This window comes from Temnothorax curvispinosus, unplaced genomic scaffold, assembly GCF_003070985.1.
Source record: "Temnothorax curvispinosus isolate PA1 unplaced genomic scaffold, ASM307098v1 QBEX01012362.1, whole genome shotgun sequence".
NCBI lineage: Eukaryota > Metazoa > Arthropoda > Insecta > Hymenoptera > Formicidae > Temnothorax > Temnothorax curvispinosus.
Window position 1 is genome coordinate 843 of NW_020222142.1, and position 11,785 is coordinate 12,627.

At 32.1% G+C, this 11,785-nt stretch overlaps 1 protein-coding gene across 1 annotated transcript; it reads right to left on the reverse strand.

Moving 5' to 3' along the window:
* Positions 1-548: 548 nt before the first annotated feature.
* Positions 549-11,187, reverse strand: LOC112462396 (fatty acid synthase-like; the record flags this gene model as incomplete). Its single annotated transcript, XM_025028139.1, is given in 12 exon segments — positions 549-649; positions 1,159-1,417; positions 1,535-2,007; positions 3,306-4,134; positions 5,812-5,991; positions 5,993-6,509; positions 7,385-7,614; positions 7,681-8,076; positions 8,078-8,706; positions 8,774-9,166; positions 10,221-10,525; positions 10,783-11,187. Coding segments are annotated over 12 exon segments (4,717 nt in total), but the record flags the coding sequence as incomplete, so codon positions are not given.
* Positions 11,188-11,785: the final 598 nt, after the last annotated feature.

The window sequence follows — 11,785 nt, forward strand, 5'->3', positions numbered from 1 at the left end:
ACTGCGCGCGAGAGAGAACGCGAACGGGGGACGGGAGCGAGCGAGAGGAAGACAAAGAAAAGAAATAACGCGCAACGTCATAATTGAATGGCACCGCAAAAACGTGACCCAGTGAACCTGTGACCCACATGTTCACCAAAAAAAAACCTCAATAAATTGCCCTAAAAGACATGTCTGAAGAGGACATTGCGGCGATAGGCATGCACAGCGGGGGTCTCCGAGACTCACAGGCCAACTTTCTTTTCCGGCGTTTTATTGTTTCCCTTTTTTACCTCGTATATCTCGGAGTTTTTTTAGAAATTTTTCTTAAAATAAATAAATATTAAATAATTATCTATTCCCTTTCTCTTAGATAGTTCTCCTATACAGAAAAATAAAGAGGAAAGACCGCGACGGTTAAGTCGCATAAAATTTTGGTCGAGTACCTACGTCGCGTGACCATCGATGCTCGGCCATCCGCAGTGCGAGATGATATTCGTTTATAAATTCTGTCATCGACGTTCGTCGATACCTATAGAAATTGAGTCGCGTTGCCGCGCTTATGCCGTCTAGTGTTTATAAAATCTAGCAGCCTGCCATCGGCGCTCGCCTTTGTAACGCGCGACGCCATAGCCGAATGGCGCCGCGAAACACCGATAAGCGGCAATTCCTACGAAGAAAAGTGAAAAAGACCGCGGTGTCACGCTAGTCGCAGGTCGTAAATTATAGCCGCTCGCTCGCATTTGATAAGTGTGAAATAATATCTGTTTATAAATACTATCGGTCGAACATCGACGCGAGGCCGCATTTGTTTATCGAACATGTCCCGACGCGCTCGCCTAATCCACCATTTCTCTCCCCTCTCCCTCCCCTAACCCTATGCTAGAAACGCAGATCACCCCCCCCCTGAGATCCCTGATATAGAAGTCTCATTTATATCCTACTACCATGATAAAATCTTGTTATTCTTATTAATTCATTAAAATTTCTAAATCTTCTTGCGATACAACGAAATGTAAAACAATATATTTTACTATTTGAAGATTCAAATACAAATTTTTGAAGATATTTATGTTACAATGAGTCATTTTATGTGTTCTTATTTTATTTAAATTTATGTAAGATTAAAATTACATAAATAGTTTTTATGATAAAAAATGTGTGTTTTTTTTAATTTACTAACTGTTTTCTTGTTAATTGTAGTGTACATTTCCAATAAACCAAGTAATATCATGTTTTGTAACTCTTCTGGCGAAGTACAGTCCAAATATTGATTAGTCCAAAGTTTCAATTGATCAGGAGCTCCATCTATTAGTATTAACCGTCCTGAGAAATTATTAACTTCTAATAATCTTGCTAATTCGATGGCAATTAAGGATCTAAATGAATAACCCACTATTAGAAATTTCCTTTGATCTTTCATTTTCTTTAATATGTGCTAAGAAAATACAAATATTAATGTATATGTAAGCTGTGGTATAATACGAAAGATTTTTATCTAATTGTTAAATATTACTTTTAACATAAATATTTTAATTAAATTTAATCGTCTTACTGGCAGCAAATAAGCGGCTGACTTCATCACTGAATGATTGTCGTCAGGAATATTAAGTACACCATGTTGCACACACGTTGCCGAAGATTTAATTCCTGATGCTATAGATTTATATACACTTAAACATCCTTCGATTCCCGGTAAGAGAAATATATTGCCTCGATCAACCTCCTTTGTAACAAGTTCTACAAGAATATCTGGAACAAAGTCTAAATCCTTCACTTTTCGAATCAGCATGTCGAAACCTCCCAAATTACTTGGATTAATTTCATTTGTATCTTGTATCTTTCCTTGGTCGGCTGTAATTGTCATTTGTCTAAGTTTAGCAAAATTTAGAGTCCTAATGTCTTGCGCTGTCAGAGAAATATCGATCTCTCTTTCCAACATTTGCTTAATTTCTACTGCCATCATCAAATCCATACCCATTTCGGCCAATGGCATATTTGATGGTATTGCGTTTATGTTCTTCAATCCTATTTTGTTTGAAATAAAGTAAGAATTGTATAATAAAATCAATTATATGTTATTTTATTTAATCTTTTAAAATTGAATATACACCAAAAATTTTAATCAAGAATCAAATTGTTACATTTTTTTATATTTTTAAGCACTTAGCTATTTCAATACAAATGCTTAGTAAATAGAAACATTGTTAATTATTGCCTAATTAGCACATATTGGTATGCATCTTATTTGAAACTTTTTAAATTATTAGGAAATCTTCTCATGTCGTAAAACGTTAAAGAAAATTTGAAATAGTATGAAAGATACATCCGAAGAAAAGTTCAATCTTCAAGTAATGAATTAAGGAGCGAAAATAGCGAATACAGACGATCTGTTTGTGATTGAATGTATGTCATTAAAAAATGATTTTTTGACAAGTAAATGACTATATAAAAGTGCATTTCTTTAATCAACTACTATTCTGTAAATAAAAATACTTTAATTGTAGAAGCTTAAATAAGTTATCAGTTTATTAAAAAATTTAACGTTTTTTTCCCTAAAAAGTTTAAAGGAACAATTTTCTATAGAAAATTGTCTTAAATAATTTATTATAATGTATAACAAAAAAAATTATAATAAAATTATAAAGTAATTATATTTTGCTCCTTCATAGAGGAAGCTTTGTTTTCGTAAACCTCGTGTATGGACCTTTTATCGCGTATAATGCTAGCTCCAATCAACTAAATCTTAAAGAATTATATATTAAATATGGTAGAAAAGACTAAAAAACATAATAAAATTAGAAAAATTGCTAATAATAAAGGGGTTACCGATTTCTGTCTAAAAAGGTCAACGTAATGTTCTAAACAAAAAATGTTTATTATTCTCGACAACAATTGGCAACTAGTGTATAAAAAACGACTTTACGACCCTCAGGTTTAAGTCCTTATCAAGCAATTATTTCTCTTTCTTTCTTTCAGATATCCCACTTTATGGCTGACTAGATTTTCGAAAAAAAAAACAACTCCTTTTTCTTCTAAATATCAATTGCAATCTAAAAATTTTGATTAAATCTCAAGTTATACAATAATAATTTAAATGAGAGAAACACGTAGAGACTTAAGTCTACTGCAATTGTGAGAGATAGTTTTCCAAATATTATAAGCATTCCTGTAAATTTAATTTAGTGCAAAAAATAAATTTTTTGAGACATTACCTACTTATTCCAATAAATACACTTGAAATAACATTTTGATTTTACTTTTATTTCATGGCATTATATGTATTTAGTATTTTTTTTTGTTTAGCTTTGTATAAAACTGCTTACCCATCATATGAGCAACTGTTTCATAAATATTCATTGATCCGCCAATTTTTGCTTTTTCAGCAACAACCATACTGCTTACGACAGATCGATCTTGTAACAGAAATACTTCTAATGTATCCAAACAGGAAGATGTTCGTTGTTGCAATGTACCTCCAATAACCAATTCCTTATTTTCTTCTTGCATATCTGCCACGAGTCCGACATCACCAACAGCACCCCATTGTATCGCTAAACCATGTAATCCTTCTTTCATCCTCTTCTCACAAATTCTCTCCATTACGGAATTAGCCATCCCATAATTTGTCTGGCCTGCGTTTCCTCTTCCACACGACACGGACGAAAAAACGACAAAATGTCGAAGTTGTAGACAGATCTTTCTCGACAATTCGTCCATTTTTTTCGTCATCCATGCTTTCGATTTGAATGAATCCTCGAACGTATGCGGTGATTGATTTTGAAATATACAATCTTTTAAAACAACTGCAAGATTAAATATGGCATCCACTGGTGCTCTTTCTTCAGCAAATTTTAATAGGGATTCACAATCTTCATGTTTCAAATTATCGTCTACTGTAACGATCTGTACATCCACACCGTAAGATCGCCATAGCTTTACTCTTGATTGCTGATAACCTGTTCTAATCCCGGTTCGTGATGTTAATACCAGATTTCTTGCACCTCGAAGAGTCAACCAATCTGCTAGTTCTAAACCAAATCCTCCAAGTCCACCCAAAATAACGTAGCATTTATGATCCAGACAATGATATCGTGGATGAGCGAGTAGTGGGGCACCTAAAGGCTCTTCTTCTTTGTGAACTCTGATAATTATCTGCGAATAGACAATTAAGAAACAATCGTTTTTTCTATAAAGTAATGAATTATAAATAACAAAGACTTCATATTTTATTTTATTATTGATATTGTTTCGTATTTTATCATTAATTTTATTATTAATATTAATTAATTAATAATTAACGTTATTTATTAATATAAATACAAAAAGTTTCTTGGTCAAATATAATTTAAATAAACATACATTTGTTACTACCTTTATAGCATTAATTAGAAACAAAGAATTGTTTCTAATAATTGTTTCTAATTTGATATAATAAAATATTCTGTATTATAATTACATATTTCTGCGTATACCTATACTATTATTATAAAGAGACAGAGTTTGTCGGTTTAATTGTTTGTGTTCGTTGATCTCGGAAATCAATGGATCGAATTTTTACCAGAAGTATATGAAATAGAAGTAGAATTTTCCGGGGAGTGTTATAGAGTGTACAGTTTTTTGTTACCGATTTTCTGGAAACCGGTTTTTTTAATTTTTCTAATTTTTTGAGAAATAATTGACCGAATTTTAAAGAATTGTATATAAAACGGGTAGAATTTTCCGGGAAGTGCCATAAAGTGTATAATTTTTGTTACCGATCTTTTTGGAAACCGGTATCAGAAGTTTTTCGAATTTTTTGGGAAATTCCCGGAGAGTGCCATAAAGTGTATAATTTTTTGTTACCGATTTTTTTGGAAACTGGTATCAAAAGTTTTTCAAATTTTTCGGGAAATATTTGATCGAATTTTAAAGAATTGTATATAAAACAGGAGTAGAATTTCCCGGGGAATGCTCTAAACTGTATAGTTTTTTGTTACCGATCTTTTGGGGAAACGGTATCTTTTTGAAAATCGGTTACGAAATTTTTCTATGCTATCTTTACTGTTATTTTTACTATTATAATAAAGAGACAGAGTTTGTAGCCTTTTTTTGTTTGCTATGATCTCAGGACGAGCGTGGCCTAGTAGACCGCACACTGGTCTATTGAGCCAAAGGTTCCGGGTTCGATTCCCGGTAGAGCTAGAAAATTTTATTCGCTCGTTCTCCTCTCGGAAGGCAATGGCAAACCACCAAGAGTATGTCTTGCCACGAAAACTTCTCTAAAAATTGCCGTTCGAAATCGGCGTTAAACTGTAGGTTCCATATACAACGTGTATAATCCACGTGCGCAACACATGTATATGAAGAGAAGTCACCACGCTCGGGCACGAGTAATAGGACTGAGTATATGATCTCAAAAACTATTTGACCAAATTTTTACCAAAAGTATATAAAATAGGAGTAGAATTTTCCGGGGAGTGTTATAGAGTGTATAGTTTTTCGATACCGATTTTTTTGGGAACCGATATCCAAAATTTTTTCAATTTTTCGGGAAATAATTGACCGAATCTTCCTGTGATGTTATTTTTTAACTCGGTATTTATTATTTTTAAGTAGAAACTAAATAAGTTGTTAAATTTATATGTTAAATATTAATCAATTAATCAATATTGAAAGTCGCTTTCGAGAAATAATTGATCGAATCTTCCTGTGATGTTATTTTTTGACCCGGTATTTATTCTTTTTGAGTAAAGGCTAAATAGCAAAATAGCAAAAGCTACGTGTATAAGAGCCATGCATATGAGGTCGCGAGCGAAACCGCAGGGCATGCTAGTTAAAAAATAATTATACTTTGCCAATATGTTTTCCAGCGGCCATATATCTAAAGGCAGCTTCTATTTCATTTCTTTTGAAGACTTTTCTGCATAGTGGTTTAATAGCACCGTCTTTTATACCTTCTGTTATTGTTTTCCACAACCTTGACTTTTGTTCTGCGTTTGAATAGAATAATTTGTCTAATAAAATGCCATGTGTGAAAGCTGATATCTTTAGAAAATATAGATATATCCAAGGAATTATTGGAAACCATATCAAATTTTCCAATTTCTAGAAAACGGCCACCATTTGCTAAACAGCGAACAGATGCTTGTAATTTCTCTTCGGCTAAGGAATTCAATACGATATCCACCCCACGACCTTTTGTACGCTGCATAATCATTTGTTCAAAGCTTGTATCTCGAGAGTTTCCCATATGATCTTCGGGAATGGAAGAAAATGTTTCTCTTATAAACTGTCGTTTCTCGACAGTTCCAACTGTCGTAAACACTTCGCAACTTTCGTGAAGCGCAAGATGGATCGCAGCTTGTCCAATGCCTCCAGTACCAGAATGGATTAAGATTTTGTCTCCTTTTTTCATTTTACCTTTTATGTATAAAGCATAGTAACACGTGCTGTACACACACGGAATCGTTGCTGCGTTTTCCATTGTCCACTTGTCAGGTATAATTTAACTGAGATATTTATCGGCCACAAGAATGTTCGTCATTCCTCTATGCATAAAAATTTTGAAAATGTATTTATTTATCTAAACGTTACATTAAAATGACGTATATCTTGCATATTTTTAATTTAATATTAAATTTAAATTAATGTTACTTAAATTAAAACATTATTAATACTAATTAACGGTACTCATATAAAATAGAAATTCATCCTGCCAATTGCAAAGAATTCTTTCTATCGTATACCTATATATGTATTAAGGTGGTTCGATGGCTACAACAAAATGCAGAAAATTTCATGAAATTTTAATATGTTGTTCTGCAATGCAAAATAGAATTATGTGAATTTTTTGGGAATTTTTCACCGTCCCGTTTTGAAAAAAATCTACTCCAAAAACCTAAAAAATACAATTTTAGGAGTAGATTTATTTCAAAACGGGACGGTGAAAAATTCCCAAAAAATTCACATAATTCTATTTTGCATTCCAGAACAACATATTAAAATTGCATGAAACTGGCTGCATTTTTAACATAGGTTCTTATGGTTTTTATGGGAAATGACATATTGCATATACCTTCAGAATGAAATAAGTGCAAGAAAAAATGCAAATGATAAAGAAAAAGAAATTTGCACATGTAACTTAATAATTTACAAATAAATGAGCGAAAGAAAGGGGAAGATTACCGCACATTTCGTAGAAAAATTAATTATTAAAGCATAAATTGCTTGATTTTTTGTCTGCATAGACTGTCATGGTCGTGAACGACGTGAACAGCAGCACGCATTATACACGCGGCGACCAATCAAAGCAATCCCCTTCATTCCCACTACTTCAAACGCTAGTGCGCTGTTTCCAGAACCCCCGCGTCCCACTACTTTCTCCGATGAAGCCATCGAACCTCCTTAATATTCCATATCTTACCCATGTGAACATAATCCCATTATCCTCTGCTTATGCGTATTGAAACCAACAAATTCCAAGCCAATAAAACAGTCGTTACCGCGTTCAAACGTTTCAGCGTTGAGTCTGCCAGTAGCTATCATGATATCTTTAAAATTAACAGACGTATAAATTACATTAACAAGGTTTTCACGGTTAATGCGAGACATTCTGCTCTGTGCCCAGCAGAGAGTACTCAGATCTCCTTGTACCTGTTATAAGTAAACATTAATTAATATTATTTATTATAAAATTTATAATAGAACATCTTAACATACCATCTGCGTAACGTAAGCACACTGTACAAGGTTTGGTTTCAACGATGGTAATGGAAAATGTCTGTATGATCCCCAAACGTTACCGGAACGTAAGACATTGATAGGTAGATTCAGTTGCAGCTGTTTCGTGTACAACGGTTCTTGCAAAGAAAATGTAGGCGCTTTATCATCTTGAATTAATACGCTTCTAATTATTTCGCCGCCTGGTTCTTTTCGCAAACAATTAATAAAACCGAGTAGCCCGCATTCGAAGTCTTCTTCCGAGACGAGAATTATCTCCGTATCTACACCAGTCTCGTTTTGCACATTCATAATTGATTTCAGTTCATCTACCCATGAAAATTCGTAATTGTTCACATGTACAATGCGCTGGTTTCTCGCAATATTTTGCGTTTTTTCTTAATAACAAAAACTTCTTGTTATTTATTTGTTTTTCCAGTATGATGTCCAACTCATACGTTTTCAGGCATGAATAATCGTAAACCGTACCGGATTCCTCCAAAATCAGTAGAAAACCCTGTGGCATTAACAGAGACAGCAGCTGTTTATATAATGTTTTGCTATTTTTTGTCAAAATATCAAAACCAAGGACTATCAAACAATTCTCGTCCTTCGACAACTTTGTAATTTCCGTTGTAGAAACGTTGTCGGGCAAAGAAGTATTTGGGAATTTCTTGTGGGTCGTCACGAGTTTAGTGTGGTGTCGAATCTGCGGTAAATCATTTAAGATTTTACTAATAAGTGGAGAATTTAAATCTTCTGGTACCACTTTGTCACTATCATCGACAAATTCGATAATTTTAACATTTATCATATTGCAACATTCGAGTGCAATGTGCGTCGACATTCTTATTGCATCTTGCAACGACATAGTACCTAAATCACAATGAGCAACAAATTTGTATTCTTCAAGAACGGTATTAACTACTTTTTGTCGGCGAGATATAGGTGTAGCCACAGTGCCAAAAATTTCTATTCCTCCAGATATTATAGCGTCTAAAGATTTGTAACAACGAACAGAGAATTCTGCAACATAGCAAATGAAATTTATTTGTCAGGAAATTGGCTGCATTGTATCACTTATTTTACTTACGTCTATCTTCAATTGGATTATCCTGAATTATCTGTGTGTGATATTTCGGATCGATAGTCAGTTTGCGAATTCTTGTTGGAACATAAAGGCTTCTTGAATTCTGTCCTAAAATCATCATCTGTAACATATTGTCCATAAATGCCACCCAATTAGATGTCCATGCGATATGGCCGTTTGATCCAGTAACCGATGCGCTTTTTAATCCACGAAATACACCGGTATATTGATAACCGCGAAGTCTTAATTCCTTATAGATGTCTTTCATTTCTTCCTCATCATCGATACATTCAGCAAGATTAGCTGATATTTTCTCATTTTCAATATTGGATTGAATTCGTACTGTTCCAGTAACAATAGCATTATCTCCTTCGGTTATTTCAAACCTATTGCTACCTATAATAGATGTTTGTGTAAATTCATTAAACGTAACATAATGTTAGAATAAGTCAAAGTTAAATGTAAATGTGTCGATACGGTGCTGGACCTTACAAAAGCAGTTGATTTGTGAAAAGAAAGAAGATTCTGCGTTAAGATTAGTTATTCTCGTATATTTTTTACCTTTTATTTATATTGTATGGCGTATATTGTATGGCACGCCGTTTTGCTATTTAATACTATCATAAAAATTCTACCAAATTAAATTGATACTCAAAGAAAAGAAATTATTTTAGGTCTAGACATATTTATAATTCATCGAATTATTAAGCTATTACATAATTGAAAATGCAGAATTAAAATTATGTCTAGACAAAATATTAATTCTGAATTTATTTTATGTTATGACATAAAATTTTTTCGGAAATTAAAATTATGCACATAATTGTAATTGCCGATTTTGTATTATGTACATAATTTTAATTTCAGAATTTTCATCATGTACATAAATTCAATTTTAGAATTTTTATGTACATAATTTTAATTCTTGAATTTTCATTATGTACATAATTTTAATTCGTTAATTTTTATTATGTTGTAGCATAATTTTAATTTACTGAATTACTAGTCTACATAATTTATATTTCTGCAATTATTATTATGTTACGACATAATAAAAATACATTAATATTATCTCATGACATAATAAAAAAGAATTAAAATTATGTCTTGACATAAAAGTAATTCGACATATAAACTGTACTTTTCTCTATGTATGGCACGCCGTTTTGCTATTTATTCATAAAATTTTTACTTTGAATTAATTTTACTTAAATACATAATTTTAATTCATTTTTATTATGTTATGACATAATAAAAGTGGTTCCGAAAAACTATCTACTTCAGTTTAAATCAATTACTGAATTTTTATTTTAGGTTAAAAAATCTTATTAATAAATAGCAAAACGGCGTGCCATATATATTGTGTTATAAAAGTAGCATAAGTTTTAAAATTTAATTAAGAAATAAAAAATTTACGCTAGAAAATTAATTGGCTACATAATAATATTACCTTCTTGGATCGAGAGAGTTAATTCGATCTCATTTTGTTGTGATAGTACTGTAGCACGAATAAAATTAACGTTTTCAAACACAATTGGTGTATTGATATATTCTTGGTTTTTTAACGATGCGATCATGTCCCAGATATAAAAAAGATACCCCATAGCAGGAAATAAATTTTTTTCATTAACGACATGGCCTGTTAAATACGCAAATTCTTCATCAGATGTACTAATACTAACAACCAAATCCTTTTTGTCAATTATTCCTTTTTTACAAGCTCGCATTACATACAAATTTTCTAAATGATCCCATCTGCAAACGTCATTAAAAATTATTATATAATCTTCGTGTAAAATTCCCTCCCTCAAAAAACAGCCTCTTGACCAGACGACCCCCTTAAATGATAAAACTAACCAAGTTCGAAAAAAAGTTTAAAGTTCTAATTCGCTATTATATTGAACATGTTCTCTCTTCTGACTATTTTACCCAAATATTTTAAAATTTATGAAAGTGTTTGTTTTTTTTGATAATAATTTGTTTATTTGTGCCTAAACAAAAAATATGCATACCTTATAAGAGGAGAAATCATTGGGGTACCGCGGCTTACAGGAAATTCCACTGTCGGATAGAGATTTGCAATTTGTGGCTGCAATCCTGCGTTATATAGTTTTCCGATAGATTCTAAAAATATCTCATTATTATGATCTTCGGTTCGTTCATATAGCGCTACGTTTGTTACTGTAGAGTATAAATAATTATTCAAAATGTATTGAAGAATATTCTGAGAAGAAATTTCAATCGTCACTGTATCTTTTGGAACTGAACGTATCGTCTTTGCGAATAACACCGGAGACAACAAGTGATTTGTGTAATATTTTGAACATAACGGTATAGTATTGGAGTACTCGTGAGAGGATGTTTTCAGCCACTTTGAGCTGTGAAACTTTTTTGTGGTAATGTTTGGTTCAAGTATTCTTCAGACTTAGCTACAACAGGTTTGATGTAACGACTATGAAAAGGTATATAACCACAAGAAATTTCTTTTATAGATATACTATTCGCCTAAAAGAATGAATAAAATCATAAGTATGATTAATTGCTTGTTTTAATAAAACAATTAAAGAAACTAGATGGAAGAAAGATTATATTGTTTATAACCATTAATATATATCTGCAATTTGGTGAGGAATATTTTTATAAAATTTGTTGGTCCGCTTACAATAAAATTAGAAGAACTATTGTAACAAGCTATATCGATATCCGAAGGACACATAACTCTTAAGGTTTCAAGGTCGAGATTAATTTCAGCCATAGAGCCATTAATTATTTTCGATTCGTGAAGGGCTAAACCGATAAAATATGCCAACAGAATTGTTTCTTCGGCCGTTAAACATCCATCGGCATATCCACAGATTAGTTCACCAATGGAGTGACCAATTATAAAATCGGGGATTACACCAATAGATGTTAAAAGATCAACTAATCCAATCTGCGATACATATAAAAGAAATAGCTTCCCATTTGGTTTAAATAAAGATTAGGATTGTGAAGTAATTATAAAATAATTTTTTT